Here is a 27,929-nt window from a genome sequence, read left to right on the forward strand (position 1 = left end):
GTAAAGCACATTAGGGGTAGTGGAAATTTCGTTAGAGGTGATACCGACCTTAATAACAAAGAGTTTACCCATAAGGAATGCATTACTACATATATTTGCTAGCGCATATTCCGTTGAACGGAAACAGTCGATAACAACGGCTCAATCTATTTTCATTGAAAATATTGGCATATGTACGCCATGGGCTTTCATTTAAAAATTCCAGCATATCATAGAAATATATAATATCCAAAATTCAAACACGCTATTTTTGAAAGCTTTTGTACGCAACTTACACACTTTCCTTTCAAAGCATATGGAAGAAAGAAAATTCCTTCACATTCATTCATTCCTCTTCCTCAGATAGCTAGATTTTAAAAATATTCACATTTTTATACGTTAGGAGCACATCTTTTGTGGCACATGTTGCTAAGACATTTTTAGCATAAATGTAAAGAAACACCCCCATCTTGGCGTATATCTCTTTGATATATAAAATCTGTGCATTACTGATAGTACAATGGCACAACCCCTCTAACTATCCACCAAGCCCTTGAGTAAAGAACAAACTGCGCAAGTTTTAGATTTGTTTTTCTCTCCATCCATGCTTTTGGGCATCTTGTCTACAATATAATAGATGGATGGTGAATCTAACCCACCTCCAGGACCATTTTTCCACTCAGCCATTGGCAGAAATTGCACATATGACATATGGCTACTTTGGGAGCCTTGTCAAACACGCAACGACCGGCCGACCATATCAATACCAAAAAAACGTGTATATTGGTGGTCCCAGTTCGAACTGGCAACTCGTTTAGTTAGACAGAGTCGGTTGTTGTCACACATGTTGTTGTTTATCCGATGATAACTTTCGTTTTCTTGTTCGTACAAACGGCTGGCCGTTAATCAGGATCTCAGAAAGGCAACGAGCAACGAAATCAACAGCTGGCAGTTTTCTTTCGCTTCAATGAAAGAATATAACCATGGTAAATATGACTGAGGGTGTTGGGATTAACAAGAAAGAGAGACAGAGAGAGAGCCCCAATATTATGCCAATAGCATAAGAGAGAATAGAGTTTTAGTGGATTTTGTATTGCAAAGTACCAACCAATTAAATAATAAAGGGTGATTTGTTAAGAGCTTGATAACTTTTTTTTTAAAAAAACGCATAAAATTTGCAAAATCTCATCGGTTCTTTATTTGAAACGTTAGATTGGTCCATGACATTTACTTTTTGAAGATAATTTCATTTAAATGTTGACCGCGGCTGCGTCTTAGGTGGTCCATTCGGAAAGTCCAATTTTGGGCAACTTTTTCGAGCATTTCGGCCGGAATAGCCCGAATTTCTTCGGAAATGTTGTTTTCCAAAGCTGGAATAGTTGCTGGCTTATTTCTGTAGACTTTAGACTTGACGTAGCCCCACAAAAGATAGTCTAAAGGCGTCAAATCGCATGATCTTGGTGGCCAACTTACCGGTCCATTTCTTGAGATGAATTGTTCTCCGAAGTTTTCCCTCAAAATGGCCATAGAATCGCGAGCTGTGTGGCATGTAGCGCCATCTTGTTGAAACCACATGTCAACCAAGTTCAGTTCTTCCATTTTTGGCAACAAAAAGTTTGTTAGCATCGAACGATAGCGATCGCCATTCACCGTAACGTTGCGTCCAACAGCATCTTTGAAAAAATACGGTCCAATGATTCCACCAGCGTACAAACCACACCAAACAGTGCATTTTTCGGGATGCATGGGCAGTTCTTGAACGGCTTCTGGTTGCTCTTCACTCCAAATACGGCAATTTTGCTTATTTACGTAGCCATTCAACCAGAAATGAGCCTCATCGCTGAACAAAATTTGTCGATAAAAAAGCGGATTTTCTGCCAACTTTTCTAGGGCCCATTCACTGAAAATTCGACGTTGTGGCTCGTTAGTAAGTCTATTCATTATGAAATGTCAAAGCATACTGAGCATCTTTCTCTTTGACACCATGTCTGAAATCCCACGTGATCTGTCAAATACTAATGCATGAAAATCCTAACCTCAAAAGAATCACCCTTTATATCAATAGACGCTGTTCAATACGGAACCTTCTAATGAAATTATTAGAATTTCAAAGTTTATGATCAGCCCAAATTTAAGAAGATAAAATCTTCAGGGTACCCATAAGAAATATATCCTTATTTTTGCTATCGAAAGTTCTGTAAGGCATTGCTATCAATAGTTTATTTTGCACTCCATAAGAAATACATGCCAAAACTGTCTTAACGACATACAAATGAACGTTTCCCAAGAGGTCGATACCGAACCAAAATACCTTTAATTGCTCCAATTCAAATGGCGTTCAGTGAACAATAGGTATTATATTTGAAAGCCAGTTGATTTCAAGAGCTTGTTTTGTATACAGGAAGTAGAGGTGGGCCATTCGTTTAACCACACAGTGAACCTTTGCTACTTTTTTCGTGGCTTTATTATTTTACAAATTTCTTAAAAGTTATAACTGGAAGTTTTGTAAATTTGAACTAAAATTCTATTTTTGCAACTTATATTATATTTACTTATATTTATTTTATTAAATTAAATTATTTTCTGTTATTTTATTTATTTTTACAATTTTTGTTTGTGTTTATTTATCCATATTAACATTTACAGTTAAAGTGTTTGCTTATTTTTTCTTCATAAAGCAACATTTTAATTTTCGAGCGAACCCCATTTATATTAGTTCTTACGAAAGAAACTTTTGCATTTTGGAGCCTATTCACGATGTTCATAGTTAAAGCACATTTTATTTGCAATCTAATTCACATGTGAAATTCAATGTGGTCTCTATAATGGCAATGTCCTTGTATAAAAAACGGTTTTTGAGAGTGGGGTCTCAGTATCGGCAGTAGGCAATATCAGATACTTTACAATAATTTCACACTTGACATTACCTTAAAATGAAATAATGTGTTTTCGTATGGCATTGCTATCTCTTCAGACAGTATATGGCTGTATTTTAAGTACACTTAAGCTAAAACCAACAGATATGAATAGCTTCAATATATAGGGGAAGATATTAAAAATAGCTGTCTTTCATACCAATCTAATTTGATTATACATAAATATGTAATTACTATTCTTATTTTTTGTAATATGTAATTACTTATTCTTATTCTTATTATTATTTATTTATTATTGATTTATAGTATCGACATGGGGTTTATGGAGTAAATGTATCGCAATATTGAATACCACCACTGTTGTATATGGCTGTCACCGCCTTTTTCTCTCTCATTGCTTATTTTATTGAAGTGCCCTCTCTCTCTCTTTCTCTTTTTGTTTTGTTCATACACAAAAACAATTCCACCACCCAACATCTAATTCATATGACATCTCTCCGCCCCTTCTCATTCACCCTACTTTTTTACTTATAAAATGGTAAGATATTGTTTATGCAGTAGCTTTTTATTAGAGTGGCGTTTTTTGCATTTTATTGTCTCCCATCACATAACCTCACAATATTTTGGCGGGCGTTGCTCTGCAGAAATAATAGCTGTTATCTTTGTGAAGTGAATGACTGAAGAAAAACAAAATTATACTTCTTCCATTCATTATATGAGAATCTATTAAGCAAAAAATACCAAATGTAATGTTAAGACAGGCCCCTTTGGCATTGACAAATATAAAATGTACAGTGAAGTGGGATGAACTAGAAAAGTAGAGGAAAGAGGAAGCAATGGGTTTGTTTCAATTTTTGGGTTTGCCTTCTATGGCCTCCTGAAATTCTGATACATTAGCTACAGGGAAAGGCCCCTGAAATTGCAAACATTGCTCGTCGTTTTTATTCGTTCGTTCCATTCGGTCGGTTAGATTTATTATCATCGTGTATGGCAGGCAGATCTTAGTGGTGTTCATTGGCATATTCGTATTCCATTGTGATATAAGGAAAGTGGGTGGGTTTTTTTGTATGAAGTATTTCGCCTATTTGTAATGAACGCGCGGCTGCAATGGTTTAACTTTCAAAATCAGATTAGAACAAAGGCAACCTAAACAGAATACTGTAGTAGTAGAGCGAAACAACTGAATTAAAAAATATGACTGACATTTTGGAATAGTAGAATTTTGACAATCCTTTTCGGGACGGTTTTATTTGTGAAGATCACCAATAGATAGACTTAATTAATTTGCTGATAAATATACATATATGGGAACTACTATATCTAAATATAAACCGATACCATGAGCCTCATTTAAAGTAGACCGTTTCATAAATGACGGTAATACTGACGGTAATACTACGCTAAAAAAAGTTTGCTTGATTTCTGTTTGGTATTGATTCCGAGCCAAAGATGCCGGTTCTTTAAATAAGGGCATTTCTTAGGCAGCTATCTGTCGTACATCTAGGCTCTATACACAGATCTCCTTTATTGAACATTTTATTCTCTTTTAGGGATATATATTGATCCAATTAAATTTTTAATTGAAATGTCTTCAATCACAGTTTTAATTGCACATAAAAAATACTTGATTAAAAAAATAATTGATTTCATTAGCATATTTCTAATTAATTTTTAATTGATTCCATTAAAAATTTAATTGATATTCATTGCAAAATTCAATTGATTTTTTAAATAAAAGCGTAACTATTTTCAATTACTTTCTTAACTGAATTAGTGTTTTTAGGTTGAAGGCCGTATGCACCTCTAGCGAAATTTTCGGTAGCAAAAATTTATTTAAGTCTACAACAACAAAAACAGGGCTGTGAACACAAATTTTAAACCAGCTAATCGCTTTTAAAAATTGTTAATATATGTTCCAAATATTCCTCAAATAAATTGTTTATTATTTACAGACCTTTTAAAACTTTTACGCACACAACGATTGTAATAAATTAAATGTTTGCTGCCAAAATATGCTTTTGACAACCCTGTTATTTTCATTAGAGGTGCGTACCAGCTTTCGAAATTGAACGCTACCGAAAATTTCGTTAGCATAAATAGCAATGCATTTCTTATGGGAATGAAATTTTTCGCTAGAGGTGCATACCGGCCTTGATTAAAAAATTTATAGTTTGAAATAAATCAATTAATTTTTTTTTTAATTAACAATTTTAAAATGTTCAATCATTGACTTAATTAACTTAATGTTTCTATCTTTATTAAAAAATTAATTTATTAATTGAAAAAATTTTCGACTTCAATCAACTCGTTAATTGGAGATATTTTTTATGTGTACACAACTATTCATGGATAAATAGTAGCCACTCAAAAAATAAATCAAAGATTAAACATCCTCAAAATAAGTACAAGTGTCCTAAATTTAAAAACAAAAAATTTTTGAAGCAAAATTATGAGCTTTATTTTGATATTCTTTTTTTATTTTGAAGAAACTGTCCAGAGAATGAAGCCGCCGATTGTAAGATCGGTAGTACAACTAATCTCATTACGATTTGGATAACCTCTAACTGATTTTATAATGAATAATTGTCCGCCGCCGAATAGAAAATTTATATCAGCTTATCCGTCAAGCCGCCGAAAGCAAAAAATTAGTGTCATCCGCCGCCGACAAAAATAGGTCGGCTTCTGGCTCTGGTACTGTCTCAAATTTAGATACGATTTCATAAAAGAGTTTGCGTATAGTTATGATACTTTAACAACCCCTTGATTTTGTAACTTGACTTGGTACAACTTCTCAATAGTAACGGCGCTTTTCGATGAGATTTAGATATGATGTACGATTGTTTTCGACCTGGAAATTACGAGCTTAACGGCCATACAAACTTTTTATAGATAATTGTAGCAGCTCTCTTTGCTACTAATACAGCTATGAATATCATTACCTGTTAATATCGAAATGCGTGCAGAATACTTATATTATTTACCATATTTTTAATTACAGCTTATTTGCAGTGCATTTGTAAAATTCCCACGTGTATGGTATATGATGCATCTTTTACCTCCCCTCGAACACCATGCCCATAGAAGCAATTTTCGTGTTTGAGATATTGCATCAAGACCACTTTTGCCAATTAGTGAATTTTAAACAGAGACATCATCAAGCGGCAACGACTACAGCAACAACATTCTTCATTAACAAAAATATCGGAGACGAGATCAACCTACGCTTTTGCCAACGTTGCTTCTTCGAACCTAGTACATAAACATCTTCTTAATTAAAATCCTGACACAATACATTCCATCCGTCCGCCGGGCACAGACGCACGCACAAACATATGCATTTAACTAATGAATGCCCTGTGGGTTGTGTGGACGCCAAATGGCGTCGCACCCCCTCTAGTCTGGTGCGACAACAAGGAATCCAATTTATTTTATTACCACAAAAGGTGGGGTAAGCTGGGCAACAAAAAAAGTTTTAATTGCTTAATTTTTGGGTTGTTGTTATTGCTGGCTCTAGTTTCCTCTGGCTGTGGGTGCATGTGTTTTAATTTATGTATGCGCATGTATAAACTAACCTAACCCGTACCCCTTCTGGGCCGCACCAGGAACTAACCGACACCCACTAAGAACATCACACTTTGCCATTTGGGGGAGGGATGTGGCGATTACAAATATTCATGGCCATACAATTCGTGTGCTTGCTTTAAGGATACAGAATACAGCAGCAGTGTGTGTTCTTTAAAGTCCATTAAATCGCTTTTGATTCGTTTAAATTCATGCCTTCTCTTTCTAAGTTCAATCAAATCGACCATCCTACCACTTGAAAGGTGTGATAGTACTCCGGCATTATTATATTAGGGGATTTTTTGTATAGGAATGCCGTTGTTTGGGAAGATACTCCATCGAATGCAACAACTTTCAAACTTATCACCACACTTTAAATTCAATATTCACAACTCTTCTGGGAAAGAAACAAAAAGTAGGATATAATATCCGTATCTAAATTTACAACAAAATGTGTCTTAAGAATAATTACAAGGACCAAGGATAAGGCCATCTATTGTTTTATTTTTTTATGAACGACTTTCCATCAGCCATTCAATTCGGTTATACTCTCATGTATGCTGACGATGTTAAAACTATAAAGATTATTCGGAATAGTGAGGACCAATCCTTACTCCAATCTGATCTGAATAGCATGTATAAATGGTGCTCATCAAATATGATGGAACTGAACATAAGGAAATGCAAGCATATCTCTTTTTATAGATTAAACTATGTCGACATGAATTACTACTTGAATGACACAGTGCTTGAAACTGTTGAATCCTTTAAAGATCTTGGTATACTTTTGGATCGCAGGCTAGATTTTACATCTCACATTTCTATGACTGTGAATAAGGCATATGGATCACTTGGATTTGTCAAGCGCTGGAGTAAGAAATTTTCTGACCCATTTGTTACAAGGAATTTATATACTTCACTTGGGCGTCCTATCCTGGAATATGGATCTGTAATTTGGGACCCACAGTACCAAATTCATTGCAATCGTATTGAATCTGTACAGAAGCGATTTTTACTGTTTTGTTTACGTCGGAATAACTTGCCGTCTTACAAAGAAAGACTATCACTTGTCAAATTACCTACACTGAAAAGTAGACGTACCGTGCTGAATATCTGTTTTACTGTTGATGTAATTAACGCAAGATTTATATCTGATTTCCTTCTTAACAGTATATCGTTCAATGTACCGTTAAGACCTACCCGAAACTTTGAATTGCTTCACATAGAATACTTCGGAACGAACTTTGAAAACAATGATCCACTTCGCCAACTTTGTAATGAATGCAATAAATTCTATAAATATCTCGATTTGTCAGAAGAGACATATAATATAGAGAAAAAGATAACATTATTATTAAATACTTAAGATATTAATAAACCATGTATATGTATATATTGTAATATATTAGTGTTAGTCTGTAAGTTGTACTCCATAGATAAAAATAAAAAAATATATACATATGTAAACAGAGTCACGAGAAGTTCTATGACATTTATTTCGGAATGTTGCTATAAACCGTCTTTTGCTCTCCTTATAAAAACAAATTGCCTTGCAGCCGAAGGAAAATACTGAAATCTACATAGAGATCTCATATAGAGAGTCCTCCGAATGATGACGAACGAGAATAATCTAGGAGTAGATCCTGTTATTTACTGCAATGGAAGTAAGATTGCATCAATTGAAACTGCTCCCTTAGGTGTACAGCAAAAAATACACTAATAGAAAATATTACGTTCCAAAATCGTGAACGGGCGGTAACAAAATGAAACGAAAACGTTCACGATCGGTTGATAAATAAGGTTTTTACGGACAAATTTGGCAAAATCGGGCGATACATATATATGGGAGCCATAAGCCTAGTAAGGCAACTGGGGGGAGGGCTTATACCCTTCCAGAAAAAATTAGGCCCACCCCGCTAGAATGTGAAAACCTATATATTTTCATTATATATTGTTACTATATTATAGATAGGGGGGGCTATATCCCCCTGATTAAAAATGATGAAAATGAATATTTTGTGCCAAATATCGGTTAGTAAAAAAGTGCAATGTGAACCAATTTGTCGAAATCGGGCGATACATATATGTGGGAGCTATATCTAAAATTGATCCGATTTATTCCACATTCAATAGCGTTCGTCCTTGTGCCCAAAAAACCCTGTACCAAATTTCATCAATAAATGCGACTGGAATCCCGTGAACAACAAATACATGGAGGTGATTCTGAGTCGATATATATTTTATGGAGTCTAAAATCAATATTTCTGGTAATGTATGACAGATCAAATTTATTATACCCTGACCACTATGTGGTTTAGGGTATAACAATTATTTGTTTTTGGCATTTCAGACGAACTAAAGCGTTCGTTTCGTTTGATATGAGAAATTGGCTGTTAATAAATCTCAAGCAAAAAAAGTTGGCAACATTGGTTTTGTTAGCCAAACACAAACACCATCTTATTACTCACATTTGACCAGTGTACGTACGCTCCAAGCGATTAGTGGCGTATTCCTTGCTTGGCCGTGCCTATCCCTTTTTGCTTCCTATTTTGTAACATGCCCATTAACAAAAAATTCAAATAAAGAACAAAACAAACCCACCTCGTGTTCTTTTCCATTCATTGATGTGATAAGTCATTGTTTTCTTGAGGGGTAGGGAACAACATCTGCTACATTCATCCAGCAAATTCAGTCAGCCCATCAACAAGAATGCAGCAGTTAGCGGAGCAAACACACCCCAAGGTCGCCGCACATCATCCACCACGCCCAAGCAAGATACGCCTCAAATTCATCAAAAGTAACAGGAATCCAGCATTAGTGTAATGCCAGCAGAAGAGAACTCTCTAAATGTCACTCTTTGTTATGTTTGTTGGTTTTTTTCAGCTGATAGCAATATTTGTGTTGCCTCCCCCCCTTCTTTTGTTGGCGTTGGCCTGTATATGATAGTGAGGGTGTGTTTTATTGTGTTTCCTCTTTTTACTTTATTCGAGGAAGGTGGCGTCAACAGTGGTATGTTCGCTTCGTATATATTTTCTACTATGGGTGTGTTTTATTTGTTCGAAAAACTAAAATGCACTCAAAAAAAATTGTTAATTGCTACAAAAAGGTTTTCCACAAAATGTTTGTATATTTTATTTTGTGTAAGAACAGAAAAATAATAAATGAAACAGAAAAATATCAGCTTATTTTTACCGTTAATTTCAGCTTATTTTTACTGTTAATTTTTTTTTTTGTCTCCATCTTCATGTGTATTTTTGCACTTTAAAGGTAGCCTCGAACATAGTACCCACCATAAGATAAAGATTTATGTTGGGTATGGCATCTCTAGAGAAAAATGTTCCACCCACGTCGAATGCATATCTACTTTTGGTAGTGAAATTTTCGTATCCACCGTGTTATCGATCGATGCGTCCAAAAGAAAATTTCGCTAGCAAAAGTAGCCTGGGTTTTTGCATTTCTTACGGATAAAATCGTATTGCTATATATATTACGTAAATCATCGATAAAAACTCTTCACTTCATTTCCCTTGTTATATATTTTACTAAATATTATATATGAGAAATATATAAATAAATTTTCACTAGATTTCTAATACGGGTTTATCGACATACTAACGAAATTGCCGCTAAAGGCCCTTAGTGTAATGACATTTTTTGAATAATTGCTAAATTATATTGTGAGAAGAAAAGCAATCGATAACAACATCCTCTGAATTTTGGTTTTAGCCTGGTATGCAGTAACCATAAGAAATACATTCACACCTTTGCAAGCCACATATTAGTAAACCCGATATTATCGACTGTTTACATTTTCTCCATTTAAAGCCGATATGCACCTCCAGCCAGAAATGCATTGCTATATATTTGCTAAAGAAAATTTCATTAGACGTTATTATCGATTGTTTACATTTTGCTCCGATAAAAAATACATTGTAAAACTGTGTTATTGGCATGTGAACAAAATTTCCGCTAGAAGTGCACACCGGCCTTTAAGCCCGGTGGGATAAAAAATGTAAACAATCGATAACAACGTCTCCAGGACTTTTTGTAAGCAAACGTATAGCCATGCATTTCTTATGAGTAGCGGAGCTGCAAACAGTTTTATTGGTATTTAACAGGAATTTTCGTAACAGCAGTTATGGGAGCAAGATATAAAGAATCGATAACAACGCAAAATTTTCAATTTAGTCTTTTTGAAAACCATCATTTTCTAATTTCGTCGCAACACAAAATACTTCAACGAATAATTTTTTTTATTATTTTTATTTACTGGTCATTGTTGAGTTCCATACTTTTGAAAATAAAACTAATTTATATGTATACATTTGGTTTTTATGCTTTATGCATACTAATGATAATCATCCTCATCCTCGTCTCCTGAGTTAGCATTGCCATAGGTATCTTCACGAAAGTCGCGACCTTTATTACGTTTGGATGATGAATCATCAGACCTCTTTTTCCTCTCTTCTCCGCCAGTTTGTAAGCCATCCGACCATTTACCTCTAGGGATATCCGAATATGAACTAGGATCCATGGGATCTGCTATATCAACGTTTTCTCTTGGACGACGTCTATAGCGATCGCGGTCTCTATCTCTATCCCGTTCCTCCCTATCCCTATCACGGTCACGATCTCTTTCATTCCGATCACGTTCACTTCGGTCTCTTCTTTGTCGGGGTACTCTATCTAAGTCACGAGATTTCTGTTTTCTAGGCAATGGAACAGAAGGACTATCAGCCATTTCTTGAAGCGATGGAAATTCATGAGAGTCATATGTGCGAGGAGAATTGGATTTCAAAGAAGCACTAATTATTTCTTCCACTTCACGATGGTGGCGCGACTGAGCTGACTCTTCCGCTTCATTGTCGCTTTGGTCGTCATCATCAGCAGCCACTGCATCACCGGATGATTCCTCCATTTGTCTTCTAATTGCTGCAGCACATTTTGTTATCTCTGACTTTGGATGGGTAGGAGGTAACCATGATACTACATTATCAGCTTCACAAGCAAAGTAATAACATCCACAACCAGGATCGTACATTTCCACCCATCCTTTTGATAAAGGATATTTACGGATGAGTCGCTTGTAACGTTTCATATATTCAGGAGAAGGCTTCGTTATTCCCTCGGACCAACGATTAACGCAGTACAAAGTACATTTATGCCATATATTGTATTTATTCGGACAACCCTTATATCCTGCTGTCGTAGTTGCTTCTCCCATTCGTGCCTTCATTTGCGACAACCAATTATTGTCTTCGGCAGGTTTGCGGACAGTATCCTGGTCCAAATCGTATTGTGACGGGTACTGATAATCATCGGAATTAGTTTGTGCATGTGTATCCGTATCCATTTCATCATAATCCTCTGCAATGACCTCTTCATTGTCTGGTGGAGCTATTGAATTGAAAATTGTGAATTAACATGGCCCTTAGATTTGTACACTTCTTACCATTTTCCTTCTGCACCTTCTGTTTTTTAACTAAGCCACGCTGAGCCAGCCTGGCAAGTAAGGCCGGTGGTAGGCTCATTTTTTTATTTATAAATATAAATAAAATATAATTTTATTTGACAAAAATGAAGTTGCAAACAATATCGTCTTTTTGACAATTGCCATATGTGAATTACTGTGTTGCCAGGCCAACAATTAAAATCATATTCTACAATTTTTAGTTTTGGAGCTTTTTTGTTTTCATGATTAAGGTAGTGTGGCCTTTGAATGAACAAATTTAATTAATTGGAATTAATAATTTAGAACTTTCCCGACCATATTTTTTTTCTGTCGTCATTTCAATGATCGATTTTATCCCCATCGCTAACATATACTTTTAAATAACACTACTCGTCAACTGTAATTGGAAAAGTACCAAAAATTTCTGAAAGTATTGTGCCTTCACTAATATTAGGAGAGCTAGTTTAATATTTAGTGAAACACCAACAGTAAACAGTTTCTTATAAGTTATTAAAAAAAAAGAGAATTTATAGCGTAGGGACATTCTAAGTCTGTGATATTTATAGTTTTGGAACAATTTTTTATTTTGTATATATTTTTTTCACATAGAGTGATACAAAATTTATAATAAATGGAACGCTACTTAGAAAAAAATTGATATCGCTTTTGAGTGTTTTCAACTTTATGGTGAGACCCATTAGTATTTCCAAATCTAAATGTTTTTGCGGTTTATTTTTCTAAATCAAAACAAACATATTCCTATTAAATATTGACAAGGCGATTTGGAAATATCGAAAAAGGGATATTTAGAGCATAATGTGAACGTGGTATTATTACAAGACAATGGGCGTAGTTACATAGACAGTTTTTAGTGATTCCATTGTGCCACATTAGAATCTCACGTTTCTATTTAGGTTTCGTCGTTTCTTCGGGAAAATGTGCTTCTTTGAAAACGATGGCAATCTCTGTAACACGTACGAACCGCTTGTTGATAGACGAGAAGGATGGGGAAATCTAGGGTTACCATACTCCAATAAAAAAGGAAATTGTCACGCTGTATGCTGCTTAGCACGCTCTCATTTGGAATTGAGTCGTTGACGAGAGCAGAAGGTAACGGTGCATAATTTCTTTGAAGGGGATGAGTTGGGGGGATACATAGGACATGTGTGAAATTCTCTGTGGAAATGCATTTCATGTACCATATTTTATATATCGTTCTAATTTCAATTTATTTCCATTTTCAGAAGCCCGCTTTCAAACAAAATAAATAGTTAATAAAGAGATTATTGACTTCTCTGGTTGTAATAGAGAAGTATTCTTTTGTGTGCTTTGTAAAAACGTTATTACGTCTTGGGGATAATTTGGGTGCCAAAAAAGAAAAAAAATACAAGTGCACAGTACATCATTCTTTCATCAAGTTCAGTTACCTGAGATTCAAAATGTCTGCGGCCGTTGTACCCACAAATGGATTTAAACCGACCAATAGTAATGGTGTTGAGGCAGACGATGAACTCCAGGATGGTCTTTCGTGTTCAGAATTATTTGCCACAACAGAGGGTCTGACATACAAGTAAGTCTTCCATATTGTAAAAACTAAAAACCAGTTCACCACCTGACCGAGGAAGAGTGCTAATGTGTTTGTTTTGTTTTCATTGGCTTACAGTGATTTTCTTATACTGCCCGGTTATATTGATTTCACTGCCGAAGAAGTTGATTTGAGTTCACCGCTTACAAAGAAGATACGACTACGAGCCCCTTTGGTGTCGTCACCCATGGATACCGTGACAGAATCTGATATGGCAATTGCAATGGCGGTAAGTTCACATTGTAGTTTCTGATAAATTCACTTTATGCATTTTTTTTACTACGTATAAACTTTTCACTATTAAAACCGAAGCTATAATGTAATTTTCCGTTTGTTTTCAGTTGGGTGGTGGTATTGGTATTTTACACCACAATTGCACACCAGAATATCAAGCTAACGAGGTGCATAAGGTTAAGAAATATAAACACGGCTTCATTCGCGATCCCTCATGTATGTCTCCCGATAATACGGTGGGTGATGTTTTAGAGGCTAGACGCAAAAATGGATTCACTGGCTATCCAATTACAGCCAATGGCAAATTGGGTGGAAAACTATTGGGTATTGTGACGTCACGTGACATTGATTTCCGTGAAAATCAGCCTGAAATCAAATTAGGCACCATAATGACCACTGATCTTATAACAGCTCCCAATGGCATTAACCTTCCCATGGCTAATGACATTTTGGAAAAGAGCAAAAAGGGTAAATTACCCATTGTCAATGAGAAAGGTGAATTATTGGCCCTTATAGCTCGCACTGATTTGAAAAAGGCTCGTTCATATCCCAATGCATCGAAAGACAGCAACAAACAACTTCTTGTTGGCGCCGCCATTGGCACCAGACCCGAGGATAAAGATCGTTTAAAATTATTAGTAGCTGCCGGTGTTGATGTCATTGTCCTGGATTCATCTCAAGGCAATTCCATTTATCAAGTTGACATGATTAAATATATTAAAAATACTTATCCGGAATTGCAAATCATAGGAGGAAATGGTAAGTAAATGAGACAAGTAAATGTCTTCTCTTTTGAGTTCTTATATCTAATTTTTATTATTTTTTCCAATTAGAGGGGAATTTATATTCCTAAATATTTTTGGTAAACCTATCAAAGTCGTAGTAAATAGTATCTGTATCTTTATGTTTTCCATATTGATTGGACTCTTTTTTTTTTAACAAGTATAAAGACCACGTTTTTACTGCAATTTCATGACGTAAAATGCCCCCATCACAATCAACTGATAATGCACAAACTCATATACATTCAATTAATATTGAGTATAGACTTTAGCTATTGTAAGATCTAGGTGGTTGTTTTTATTATTCCATTGTAGAAATTTACCTTGGGGAATTATAAACAAACGATAAAAACACCAAGACCCAATCCCAAGGCTTTGTAAACGCTTACATATATTTTTGTTTTTTTTTTCTATTTTTTTAAATCTAAACCATTTGACTTAAAATTGAAATTGGCATAAATTGAATAATTCAATCGATCGATATTAGGAGAAGAATCTAGAGTTTGCTCTACTGAAAGCAGACTTTTTTATGACAATGTTGTTGTGAAAATAAATATTGCATTACTTGAGATAATCCTCTCAAAGCATTTTTTATAAAAGATTTCTTGGTTAATTTGGTGCATGGGAAGTATACCATCCTGTTGCATATATTGTCGATTACAAATCTTTAGAACATAAATGAAAAACATTCATCCTCATATTCGTAAAAAATAAATCATATTCTAAACCTACTATTGAAAAGAAAAATTTTTAGCCAATATGAACAAAAAAGTAGAAATGTCGCAACTCTTCGTCAAAAGGAGAATAATCCCAAAAGCCGAAAATTTTTCAAAATTACAACCGACTTTTCGAAATTTGGAAAAAATGTATTTTTATTCGGTATGCTTTAAATAAAACCATCTTTGCTTGGTTTAAAAAGCCAACACAAGGACAATAAATCAAAATGAATAAAATTTTCCATTTCCCAAAAACTCGTATCAAAACATTCGATTTTATTTTTTGTACCTCGATTCGAGTGTTAATGGTCTTCATTGTTTAAAGGGCTTATGACAAGTAACTCCACAATCTTTATACATTCTTAATATTTGTTTACAATTTGTGCAGTTTTATGTGGACTGCATGTGTAGTATATTCATCACCATCCTAATCACAAGCCATGCCATATGGTGTCTTCTTTTTCTTTTCTTCCTTTCTCTTGGCTTGATACATTTCAATTGCAGTTGTTACTCGTGCCCAAGCGAAAAATCTCATTGATGCTGGCGTTGATGCTTTGCGTATAGGGATGGGTTCCGGATCCATTTGTATCACACAAGAAGTGATGGCCTGTGGATGCCCCCAAGCTACAGCAGTCTACCAAGTTGCAACCTATGCCCGTCAATTCGGTGTACCAGTTATAGCAGATGGTGGTATACAGTCCATTGGTCATATTGTAAAGGCTTTGTGCTTGGGTGCAAGTGCCGTCATGATGGGTTCTTTGTTGGCTGGTACATCAGAGGCTCCCGGAGAATATTTCTTTTCTGATGGTGTACGTTTAAAGAAATATCGTGGCATGGGCTCATTGGAAGCCATGGAAAGGCGTGACGCTAAAGGTGCTGCCATGTCTCGTTACTATCACAATGACATGGATAAATTAAAAGTAGCCCAAGGTGTTAGTGGCAGTATTGTTGACAAAGGCTCGGTTCTACGTTATCTACCCTACTTGGAAGTGGGTCTTCAACACAGTCTTCAAGATATTGGTTCCCGTTCTATTGATGAATTGCGTGCTTCCATCTACACAGGCAAATTGCGTTTTATGAAACGTACCCATTCCGCTCAATTGGAGGGTAATGTCCATGGTCTATTCTCTTATGAGAAGAGGCTCTTCTAACATTCACTCCCCTTCACACAAGGGGCAACACAAAAAACTAAAAACATCAGCGGTGGCAGCAGTAACCTAATGGAATCTATGCCAAGCACAAGCGTCGGTCGTATGGAAAGAAGAAATCTATCAATGGGTAGCAGTATTTATGGGACACATTTTAAACAAGATAAATTTCCCATAAAACGAGGAGCATATTGAACACATGAAAGAAAAAACTCAATGTACTTATAGATTATTATAATCTGAATAATTTTCGAAGCTATATATAGTGCAGTTAATATCTAAAAATTTACTCATGCTGTAACAACATACAACAAAAATATAGATGTATTCATTTATACCACTACGAAGCTATAGCTTATCTATGTTAATTATTGTCTAAAATTTCTTCAAGTTGTACAGCAAAAAAAAAAAAAAATATAGATGTATCGATTTATTTTATTCTATTCCAAAGCGACGCTAAACCCTCTGATATTTTTTCTTGTTCCTTGTCGTACTTATATTAACAGCAGTTCTTTGATAGACACCCCAAACAAAAAATTATGTATTTTCAAAAGTTCAAATTGATATAAAAGAAAATCATCCCTTGAACAATCTCAAACTGATTTAACTTAGATCTACCCCTTTTTACACAACCCATAACAATCGGAGGAAAATTTTAATTTTTAGAAAATATTTCCCAATCATTGTATTTTCTATTCATATTTTTTTACATAATTATAGTTTAGTTTTTATTTCCTACATAGGTTCTAATAAAAAAAGAGTAATGTGTATTCAAAAAGTGAATAAGAATCAATAATGCCCTAAAACAAATTGATGTTGCCAATATATTTTATTTTGTAACTATACATAATTGTATAATCATACTAATGTTAATCATTTTAAAAGTCTATATATTATATATGCAAAAATATGTGAAAAATATGCACATATTCCATAGTATTTAAAGAATAAAAATATATTTAAAAAAATAAATGAGTTTGTATTTTTTTAGAAATATAAGGGTTCACTTACATTATATATGAGAAGAATCAAAAAAACCTGCAAAATTTTCTATGGAAATGAAATTTGTAAAAAAATTCTTACATAAATAAAATTTTGACAACATTTTCTATAGAAATAAAATTTTGATAAAATTTTCTATAGAAATAAAATTTTGAAACATTTTCGATAGAAATAAAATTTCGACAAAATTTTTTATAGAAATAAAATTTTGACAAAATTTTCTATACGAATAAAATTTTGACAAAATTTTCTATACGAATAAAATTTTGACAAAATTTTCTATAGAAACAAAATTTTCTATAGAAATAAAATTTGGACAAAATTTTCTATAGAAATAAATTTTTGACATAATTTTCTATAGAAATAAAATTTTGACAATATTTTCTATAGAAATAAATTTTTGACAAAATTTTCCATAGAAATAAAATTTTGACAAAATTTTCTATAGAAATAAAATTTTGACAATATTTTCTATAGTAATAAAATTTTAACAAAATTTTTTAGAAATAAAATTTTGACAAAATTTCTGTAGAAATAAAATGTTGATAAAATTTTTTATGGAAATAAAATTTTGACAAAATTTTCTATAGAAATAAAATGTTGACAAAATTTTCTATAGAAATAAAATTATGACAAAAATTTCCATATAAATAAAATTTGGACAAAAATTTTCTATAGAAATACATTTTTGACAAAATTTTCTATAGAAATAAAATGTTGACAAAATTTTCTATAGCAATAAAATTATGACAAAAATTTCCATAGAAATAAAATTTTGACAAAATTTTCTATAGAATTAAACTTTTGACTAAATTTTCTATGGAAATAAAATTTTGACAAAATTTTCTATAGAAATAAAATTTTGACAAAATTTTCTATAGAAAAAAAATTTTGAAAAAATTTTCTATAGAAATAAAATTTGGACAAAATTTTCTATAGCAATAAAATTTGGACAAAAGTTTTCTATAAAAATAAAATTTGGACAAAAATTTTCTATAGAAATAAAATTTTGACAAAAATTTTCTATAGAAATAAAATTTTGACAAAATTTTCTATAGAAATAAAATGTTGACAAAATTTTCTATAGAAATAAAATTTTGACAAAATTTTCTATAAAAATAAAATTTTGACAACATTTTCTATAGAAATAAAATTTTGACAAAAATTTTCTATAGAAATAAAATTTTGACAAAATTTTCTATAGAAATAAAATTTTGAAAAAATTTTCTATAGAAATAAAATTTTGACAAAATTTTCTATAGAAGTAAAATTTTGACAAAATTTTCTTTAGAAATAACATTTTGAGAAAATTTTCTATAGAAATAAAATTTTGACAAAATTTTCTATAGAAATAAAATGTTGACAAAATTTTCTATGGAAATAAAATTTTGACAAAATTTTCTATAGAAATAAAATGTTGACAAAATTTTCTATAGAATTAAACTTTTGACTAAATTTTCTATGGAAATAAAATTTTGACAAAATTTTCTATAGAAATAAACTTTTGAAAAAATTTTCTATAGAAATAAAATTTTGACAAAATTTTCTATAGAAATAAAATTATGACAAAATTTTCTATAGAAATAAAATTTGGACAAAAATTTTCTATAGAAATAAAATTTGGACAAAATTTTCTATAGAAATAAAATTTTGACAAAATTTTCTATAGAAATAAAATTTTGACAAAATTCTCTATAGAAATAACATTTTGAGAAAATTTTCTATAGAAATAAACTTTTGACAAAAGTTTTCTATAGAAATAAAATTTGGACAAAATTTTCTATATTATTTGGCCTCATTGTCTATGTATTACGAAATAAATGGAAATTGAAATTGAATTGAAATAAAATTGTGACAATATTCTCTATAGAAATAAAATTTTGACAACATTTTCTATAGAAATAAAATTTTGACAAAATTTTCTATAGAAATAAAATTTGACAAAATTTTCTATAGAAATAAAATTTTGACAATATTTTCTATAGAAATAAAATTTTGACAAAATTTTCTATAGAAATAAAATTTTGACATAATTTTCTATAGAAATAAAATTTTGACAAAATTTTCTATAGAAATAAAATATTGACAACATTTTCTATAGAAATAAAATTTTGACAAAATTTTCTATAGAAATAAAATTTTGGCAAAATTTTCTATAAAAATAAAATTTTGACAAAATTTTCTATAGCGCCTCTAGTGGAGAATAGTCTTCCATGAGTCAACAGTAACAGTTCCGAATAACATAAGGCGGGAGCTCCATTACCTATTGGTTACTTTGTAACGAATCGAGTGAAGCGAAAATTGCACCAATTATTATAGATTCTAAACGGCTATTAAGCCTTGTTTATTAGCTTTATTTTTTGTAAAGGTTTACTATTTGGTTTATAGGTCTGTTGGGTTGGTCAATAAAAACAAACAACCGTGAAAAAATGGCGCGATAATGCGATCTTAATACCGGCATTTAGAGTGAAAAATAAATGAAATGAAATTTGTCATAGTCGTTAGACGCTCTCTTTATTTTATTTTCCTTTTATTTATTAAAAAATGTATTTCCCAACTATCACCTAACGTCACTTCATGAGATCCAATCTTGAAAAATCAATGGCCCATTAAAAGAATAATAATCATATGAAACGTAAATGGTTGTCATATTCAACACTCTTCAATTAAAAACCAGCGGAACATTTTAACCATCCCTCTGAAGGGCAATGGTACTATAACATAGTGTTTGTTTTTTTGTTTTTTTTTTTATTTTGTAAAAAAATATCTAAACTAAATCAATGTCAATTTATTGCGTTTTTTCAAATTTTTCTTTATGCTGGCCTTTCGAAGCCATCCATATGCAAATACATGTAGTTTACACACAGACACAACTATGCACATATGGAACTCAACTAAACTGTGGAATAAAATAGAAATGAATGAGGACTTGGATGAGGTACTGCGTGCGATCTAAATACATAAGTACACAATAGTACATATGTGAATAAATTTATTTTTTTTTTTTTTTAACAAAACAAAATCCAAACTCTCTCGGACTTGAGACCATTTTTAATATTGGATTTAGGGTTAAGAAAATCTCTCTCATATTAATTCACCTTAATGATACTTTCTTGTTATAGCTAGGTCTGAATTTGAATGCTAATGGATTTATAAGAGAACTTCTGCAAGGCGGAAATATTCATAGAAAAGATTTTGTTTAATAGAGCAGTCGGTCTTTATTTTTGAACTTTGCGTCTTGTGGACAAAACAATCATAAATTTTGTATGTTCTTAAATATTACCCAAAACATTTTCAAGAATCAAAAATTGTTTTGTTTTTATATTCCAGCCCTATAATATCATTAAAAATTCCTAAATGAAAGTCAATTCTTCTTAGCAGTGCAGCATATAACTTGTAGGATGACCAACTACCATTAGGCACATAAGCATAGAAAAGCCTCTGAGGGGTGGAGAAGAAGGCCTTTGAGAAAAAAATTTAGAATGCCAGAATTTGAACTATGGGCTTCGTCCGATTATTGCTTCTTTTGCCGAATATCGGCTTCGGCCAGAAAAACCCGCATTTTGTCGAGCTCTACAAGCCACTTTCGTTCTTGATAAGTTTATATGGAAGCGATACATATAATTATAAACCGATATGGACCTGAGATCACATACTAATTTTTAACCACATTAGATGAAATTCCAGGAGGCTCAAGAAGTCAAATCTTGAGATCGGTTTATATGAGGTCTAATATAATTATGAACCGATGCGGACCAATTTATACAATTCATCTAAATAATCTCAAAGTCATAGATCATATAGTGACATCACGTATCGATTTTCAACCGGGTTGTTTGAAATTTGCTCCTCCAGGAGGCTCTAGAATTCTAATCTGAGGAGAGGGGTAGGCTATTACAATTAAAGATTTGTTTTTAAACTGCATCGCATGAGTTTTGCTCCTCCAAAAAGCTGCGGAAGTAAAATCTAGGCATCAGTTTTTATAAGACTTATGTCGGATGTTACAGTGATTTCCAACAGATGGACAGACAAAAAAAAAGCTAAATCTACTCAGAATTTCACCTCGTCCCAAATATATATGGACCAATTTATGGAATTCATCTCAATAATCTTGAAGATAGCGATTAAATACTGATTCATGTACCGATTTTTAAACGGATCTAAATTTATCCGATCCGTTTAAAAATCGGAACTTCATCCAGGAGGTTCAAGAATTCAAATACGGGAGACTACATATAATTATGGACCAACAATGACCAATTTTTGCATGGTTGTATAATTGACATAACGTACCAAATTTAGATAAATTTTGCTTCACCAAGGGGTTCCGGAAGACAAATGTTTGTATAGGGTCTATATATCATTATGGAAATGAAGCGAAGGACGGGCATAGCTAGATCTACTCAGAATATTTTAAGGGATGTGTGGACAATATCTTTGAACAATATCAAGTAAGTGCATGAGTTTGTAAGTGCGTGTACGATTTCTCCACTGCATTTTCATTTGCGGTTCTCTGCTAAGCTTAGATTCTAGGATCATGAACTCGACGAGAATTTCGTTTCTCATTAATTCGATTTAAATTTTTGTCCTAAATATTCATTTGATGCAAAAACTTACATTTTAACTCATCCCATATGCAAAATGATGTAAACTAACAAATGTTTTACGATTATAATTTACTAATCGAAAAAGTTCTCGAGCAATCGAAACTCGATATCGACACCGGTGATTCAAAAATTAGGGATGTCCTATGCCAATATTAGCCCCCCAAGAGATTTTAAAAAATATAGTCCTTCTATTCAGTATCATAAAATTATTAAATGACCACTTTTTAATATTATATTTCTAAGCATAATTTTTATTTCAAAAAAAAAAAAAATAATAATATAATAAAGAATATTAAAGTATTTTTTTTAATTACACAAGTATTGCAACATTTGCTGCAACAAATAACATGTTGCTCTAGCATATTTAGCATTATTTAATTTATATTTTTGTTTCCACTCAAAGTACCTGCGTTTGTGTATGTGTTGATTTTTATTGTTATCACTCAATGATTTGGCTGTAATAAATCAAAGCGCTGGTAATATAAAGAAAATTTTTATAACACTTATTTGATAAACGCTGCAAAAAAACATTTTTTTTGTTTCCACCATACTCTGCACATGTTGTTTCCATTGTTTTGCCTTCAAATAACTAATAGCCTATAATCTACTATTATTATATATATATACTTCTAAAAAAAGATGATTTAGTTGTAATAGATGGTAGGCGGGGAGGCGGGTTGTTGGCACTGTCCTCATAACAACAATGATTTTTTTCATTTCGCTGCTAAACCCCTTACCATAATCCATACTGTGTTACATTTAATATTGTTAAAATTTTGTTTTTATCTTAAAATTTATTATATATTGAAATTTTGTACGCCCGCCTGAATCCTTTGGGGGATTCATCAAGTTCACGTTGAATTTCAGTCAAAAATATAACACGCCATAGAGTTTGTCATTGTATATTTGTCTCTGCAAACTTCAAGACAATTTTCTTCATCCAGTTATCTTCATTAAAGTGTGGGTCCTTTAGAAGGTATGATAAATATCCAACTTACATGTGATCATACACTCTTCTAGGTGTACGATTTTGTTAATGCTCAATGGGTAAAATCTTCTCATTGTAGTCCTAGAGCTCACATTTAATCTACTAATTGCTGTTTACTTGTTAAGTGATAGGGCACTTTTACTATGGTGAACTTGGTGTGAGGCAAATTTTCCGCTAAAATTGTTTCAACTTTGTCCAAGGGTAAAATTTCAATTTGTGGCACATCACCGTTGCCCTCCTCTCCGGCCGATGAATCGGGATTATTGGTTTTGATTTCAGTTTCTTCCTCGTCATCCTCGGCAGGGGCTCCGGGTACAGGTTTCAACACTGGTATACATTCATCAAAATGATGTTTTTCTTTTTTCGTGGATTCTTCACATTGGTCCACATACAAAGCCGTTACACGCAAGAGTTCCACGGTCACACACCAGGTGAATACCTTAAGATTTTCAGAAACTTGCTGGACGGCACTTAGAACAATTTGATTGGTAGTGGCCGACTGGGAGATATAGGTTGGTATGATTAACAGTTTTGTTATGTTCGTACATAAACTGAGTTTTTCATCAAAGCCTGGTTTTATATCGAAGTTAACCAATTCCAATTGATTTAATTGCACTAGACGGGCCACAGCATCTAGAATTTCCAATGTACACACATTGGTTACCTGACCATTTTCTAAACGTAATCGCTGCAGATTGATTAGTTTGGGTAAAACTGCTTCGGCAAAGGTGGAATCGAAATCGCCACATTCTCCCAGGTCCAAGGATTTCAGTGTGGTGAGTTCACCCAAAACTTCAACACTTTTTTCTCCCAATCCTTTGATAGACGTTAAGGACAGGTGTGTCAGTTTACCAAGAGCAGAGATGGGAGTCAAATCACCGGCCAAAACACCCGATTCACATGTACGCAAACGCAGCTCTTCCAATGAGGATAATAGAGCAATATTTTCGAGATTAATAGAATCATCGTTAATGGCCAAAGCATTTATAACACGAAGGTTACGATTACTCTGAAATAAACTCTCCACCACACGGGCCGAGCAACGACAAAGGTAAATACTCTCGAGCGAACAGACAGTTCCAATGTTTTCACAGAAATCATTCCAGGGATCCTCGGTGCGACTGTTATTTTGTAACATTTTACGTAAATCCAAATGTTTGGTTTCCCCTCTCCTTAGAGCAGCTGCAAATCCCGACCAATTAGAAACTTTGGAATTTTTCATTCGTACCGTCCTCCAAAGTGATGTATCCTTGGCTGCCAAATTCCAAAGTTTACAAACGGCAGCGGCACGAGGACGTTCCTGCAAAGGGATATGGCGGGAAAAGGTAAGTATCTATGTAGGAGTTATCCAAGTGCCATACTTACATGTATTTTTAAATATTTCATTATGCACAGCAATGAATCGTAGGCATATGAGACATTGGCAAAGAAATTAGTGGCGAACAATTTATTGGTATGATCCGCAGAGGCCCCTTGAGAGTTGTGAGAGTTAATGGCGTTATATGAACCCCCTTCCAAATTATTATTAGACTGTTTACGATTCTTACGGATGCTTTCATTTATCTGTTTTAGATCATTTTCAATATCGTTGGCATGTCTGAAATCACAGGGGGAAACAAAAACAAACAGCAAAAAATTAGAAACTTCAGTAATACAAAAACAAACACAGACTAAATCCCTAAAAAAATAAAAAAGCTCGCTCTCTTCGTATCTCCTTCAATACATTACAAAACTCACTCGGTGGGCAGGGTCAAAGGCTTGGCTACCATAACGTACTTTTTGCCCTTGACCACCGCTATTGTCTGTGGATGTTTATTTTCCTGACGATTCCTTTTTGCCGATGGTAATTTCGAGGGTTTCGGCAACACCGGCGATCCAGAAGCACGTGGAATGCCTACGCCATCAGACTTTGGTGGTGTTGAGGGGTTGAGAGCTTTTTGTACAGGTTTTGGACAGCAAGCCTTTAAGTACATACATAGAAGAGAGATAAATTAAGCTATAATTTGCTGCTACAGTTTAATAATCTAAATCTGTTTTATGCACCTCACAAATGTATTCCCGGCCATGTGTACTGGATGTGGTCCTATAGTCACTGGTATACTTATCAATGTCCACGCATTCGTGGTGAAAGAGGCAAAAACACTTGGTACATTGTAATTGCGGCAATTGACCCGCTGCTTTAGCACAAGTAATATTGCAGGATTCTTTACCGGCAACCCGACGAACGTCATAGGAGGAATGACCTTCGGCTTTATTGCCTGGTGATATTGCAGATGAGGTGGGAAAAGATGACGACGATCTACAAACGAAAAGACAACAATGTGGCAGCATTTGGATTTAGCAACTAAATGCCTTCTAAAGGACACAAAATTAAAAGCAATAACGAGAGCGAGCTATCAAAAATATAGGCATGGAATTTCCGAATAAATTTTTGGTCTACTCAAAATCAATCGAATGTAAAGGACGAACTCAATTTCCCTTGGATTCACTTACTTTTTCAGTTTACTGCTCTTCGAAGAATTGCTTATTTGGGCAGTCGTATTGTCCTGTTTACGGCTATTGGGAGTTGTGGCCACATGCTGTGGCTGATGATGCTGAGTGGACATTGATAATCTGCCGGCCCCGCCGGCTCCTCCTGTGCCACTAAGTAAAGCGGCATTGTTTACTTTCAAAGCCTTGCTGGGTGTCCAGCCTTGAGGAGGGGGACTGGCTCCTTTCGGTCCCTTGGGCTTTGAAACGCGTTTACCTACTATGGGTGGAGATGGCGCTGCCGCCAATGTAGCAGTTGTAACTGAAGATCGCGATGAAGGTTTTGCACTACGTACAATTTCCACATCGGGCGATGCTCCCAAGGGCTCACGAACAAAACAAAAATGGTCAATTGTCAGATCTCCCTCCAGAAGGGGCATTATATCGTTACGAGTTCTTATTTTCCTGCCATTGGGTGATATAAAATAAACATCCGCTTTGTCTTTGCTAGCTTCCATGTTAGCCCTCCAAACCAATTCTCGCTTCCATCCAAATTCAAATGGTTTCTTGTAGAAATCATCTTGAGGAGAAATGGGTTTCTTTCCTGAAACCACCAAAGTAGAAGTGTGCACTGCCGGTGCCATCTCTATGTCTTGAGGACCATTTGCTTCCTCAGCATCGGCAACAATGTGGGGCTTGGGAGGACTTTTTTGTGCAATTTTGTTGGAAGGTGACTCTTGAGCGGGGGATTTTGCTTTCTGGTATTTAGGAGACCTAGATGAAGCACGCATTGCATTTTGTGATGGTGATTTGCCAGTTTTCTGTGGGGGAGACTACAAAAAATGTACTATGAGATTTGCTAATCATTATGGAATAAACAAGATTTATACCTTTTTGTTGGGTCGAGGCGAATTTTTTACGACTTCAGAAGTCACTTCTACCAAAGCTGGTTTTTCCGCCTCTACTGTTGTTTCTTGTACCTCATCTGCCTTTATCAATTCTGCCTCGCCACTTAGTTCGTCAAAACCAAGAAGGCATTCTTCAGATCCTGAACGTCTCACTTCATACCGTTTTCTTTTTAGAGAAGCAGCTTCGTATTCTTCCAAACCGTCATTAGCCATTCCATCATCTTCCAAAGGTGTCGATAATAATTTGCGGCGTATGGCAGCTCTAGTAACACCATCTGCACCATTATCATCGCCATCAACATCGTCATTGTTTCCCTCGTCTTCTGACCCAGATACTTCCAGCTTGATTGGTGTTGCCGTAACCATTGATTCAGTCTTTTCTTTATCTCCCGGTGGCTCTTCTTGGTCGTGCTTGTGTTTGGCACGCTTCGGCTTGACCACAGAACTTGTCGGCGTGTCTCGCTCACTACCAGTCTCCTCGACACCAAGTACAGTTTTGTCATTGTCAACAGCTGCTACTGCTGTCAAAGCCGCTGGTGGCTCGGCCATGACTATCGCGTCGTCGACTTCCATTCTAATGTGCTGGAAACTTTGCTTTCTTTTGGGTGAAATTTTTGCTAAATATCCCAAAACTTCAAGATGCTAAATCTTCCAACAATCAGGTCGGGCGAACACAAGTTCGTGTAACGACGCCTTTCGTGGATTTATTTATACTTTCTCTTGTTCCTTGGCCAACTCCACTAAACACTTGTTAATTGTGATACCTTTGTCCAAATCGTCTAATTTCCTGCTTTTGTGTCAGTACGCGCGTTTTTGACGTTTTCTTTTTTCGGTATACACTGAAAAGTGAGGTTAGATCCAATTTGCCAGAAATATTTCTTGTTTTTGTGAAGATAGTATTTGTCTGGTTGTTGCTGCAGTTTGCGTCGGGTTTCTGTTTTTCGTTAATTTGTTTGTTTCTCTTCTCGTAATTATCGTTCTCTGTTTTGCTCTTATTTTTTTTTTTTTTTCAGCAAACTTTCTGGTCAAAACTCACTGAATTATTTTAATGTAATATGCTAATACACAATAAATGGTGGTAATTTTTTAAAATGGTAGAACAAATACAATAAAATTACGATTAATTCTTTTAAGTTTTTCACACAACTCAATTGTTAAATTGCTTTTGGCAATTAAAAGTGGCGTTGTTTACGTTGATAGTCAGCGTTGTATTTAGCTTCATAATCAGAGTTGATTCTTCACATTGAAATAGCTAATGGACCGTTCATATGGTATTCGCCTTTTTATGGGTGCTACGACGTTGAGTTCATTTTTGGCAATCAATCTAGAAATAGTTGTAGTGTTCCTGCGAATAATCGCTAAATCTTTGTATTGGGCTTTTTCAAACAGATAGTGATGCAAATCTGAAATTTCTGCATGGAAAAAATAGGCAGGTCTCTTTCTCGCACACATAAATTAAGAATGTGATAAATGTTGACATACGTGTTTATTTTTTGAGTTGAAACCCAGCTTGTTTCCACGGTTACATTTTTTTTAATTTCAATGATTTTAGAAATATGAAACGTTTCGCAATCAATGTCGTGGATATCTCCCAGAGAATGAATGATACTAAATGTTTGCTT

The 27,929-nt window shown here is 34.0% G+C and overlaps 3 protein-coding genes and 1 long non-coding RNA gene across 6 annotated transcripts; 2 read left to right on the plus strand and 2 right to left on the minus strand.

Annotated features, from left to right (window-relative positions):
• Window positions 1-812: 812 nt before the first annotated feature.
• LOC142229634 (uncharacterized) lies at window positions 813-7,885 on the plus strand. Its single transcript, XR_012720447.1, has 2 exons — window positions 813-965; window positions 5,854-7,885. It is a non-coding gene; the product is annotated as an uncharacterized LOC142229634 (long non-coding RNA).
• A 2,778-nt stretch (window positions 7,886-10,663) lies between these two features.
• On the minus strand, window positions 10,664-12,045 carry PQBP1 (poly-glutamine tract binding protein 1). The gene is made up of 2 exons (XM_075300485.1): window positions 11,869-12,045; window positions 10,664-11,813 (listed from the first exon to the last, which is right to left on the minus strand). Exons 1-2 carry the CDS (start codon window positions 11,945-11,947, stop codon window positions 10,765-10,767), a joined length of 1,128 nt encoding a protein of 375 aa, XP_075156600.1. The 5' UTR covers window positions 11,948-12,045; the 3' UTR covers window positions 10,664-10,764.
• An 810-nt stretch (window positions 12,046-12,855) lies between these two features.
• Window positions 12,856-17,305, plus strand: ras (Inosine-5'-monophosphate dehydrogenase ras). Its single transcript, XM_075298448.1, has 5 exons — window positions 12,856-12,978; window positions 13,113-13,438; window positions 13,532-13,682; window positions 13,795-14,446; window positions 15,690-17,305. Exons 2-5 carry the CDS (start codon window positions 13,308-13,310, stop codon window positions 16,334-16,336), a joined length of 1,581 nt encoding a protein of 526 aa, XP_075154563.1. The 5' UTR covers window positions 12,856-12,978; window positions 13,113-13,307; the 3' UTR covers window positions 16,337-17,305.
• A 5,048-nt stretch (window positions 17,306-22,353) lies between these two features.
• LOC142228327 (uncharacterized) lies at window positions 22,354-27,489 on the minus strand. 3 transcript variants are annotated; one of them, XM_075298719.1, is made up of 6 exons: window positions 26,290-27,489; window positions 25,424-26,220; window positions 24,974-25,229; window positions 24,668-24,891; window positions 24,296-24,527; window positions 22,354-24,230 (listed from the first exon to the last, which is right to left on the minus strand). In XM_075298719.1, exons 1-6 carry the CDS (start codon window positions 26,878-26,880, stop codon window positions 23,025-23,027), a joined length of 3,306 nt encoding a protein of 1,101 aa, XP_075154834.1. In that variant the 5' UTR covers window positions 26,881-27,489; the 3' UTR covers window positions 22,354-23,024. The 3 variants fall into 3 exon arrangements, with proteins under 3 accessions (XP_075154834.1, XP_075154833.1, XP_075154835.1); XM_075298718.1 differs by having other exon boundaries at window positions 25,424-26,232; window positions 26,290-27,488; XM_075298720.1 differs by lacking the exons at window positions 24,668-24,891; window positions 24,974-25,229 and having other exon boundaries at window positions 25,424-26,232; window positions 26,290-27,486.
• Between the last annotated feature and the right edge of the window lie 440 nt (window positions 27,490-27,929).

This window comes from Haematobia irritans, chromosome 3 (assembly GCF_050003625.1).
Source record: "Haematobia irritans isolate KBUSLIRL chromosome 3, ASM5000362v1, whole genome shotgun sequence".
NCBI classification, from domain to species: domain Eukaryota; kingdom Metazoa; phylum Arthropoda; class Insecta; order Diptera; family Muscidae; genus Haematobia; species Haematobia irritans.

Bases quoted from the DNA above. Each gene is read 5' to 3' on its own strand.
- PQBP1 (XM_075300485.1), bottom strand. From the start codon at position 11,947: ATGAGCCTACCACCGGCCTTACTTGCCAGGCTGGCTCAGCGTGGCTTA. The intron at 11,814-11,868 runs GTAAGAAGTGTA...TCAATTCAATAG, and splicing joins GAAGGTGCAGAAGGAAAATG to CTCCACCAGACAATGAAGAG.
- ras (XM_075298448.1), top strand. From the start codon at position 13,308: ATGTCTGCGGCCGTTGTACCCACAAATGGATTTAAACCGACCAATAGT. The intron at 13,439-13,531 runs GTAAGTCTTCCA...ATTGGCTTACAG, and splicing joins ACAGAGGGTCTGACATACAA to TGATTTTCTTATACTGCCCG. The intron at 13,683-13,794 runs GTAAGTTCACAT...GTTTGTTTTCAG, and splicing joins ATATGGCAATTGCAATGGCG to TTGGGTGGTGGTATTGGTAT.
- LOC142228327 (XM_075298718.1), bottom strand. From the start codon at position 26,880: ATGGAAGTCGACGACGCGATAGTCATGGCCGAGCCACCAGCGGCTTTG. The intron at 24,528-24,667 runs GTGAGTTTTGTA...CTGTGATTTCAG, and splicing joins CCTTTGACCCTGCCCACCGA to ACATGCCAACGATATTGAAA. The intron at 24,231-24,295 runs GTAAGTATGGCA...ATCCCTTTGCAG, and splicing joins TGAAATATTTAAAAATACAT to GAACGTCCTCGTGCCGCTGC.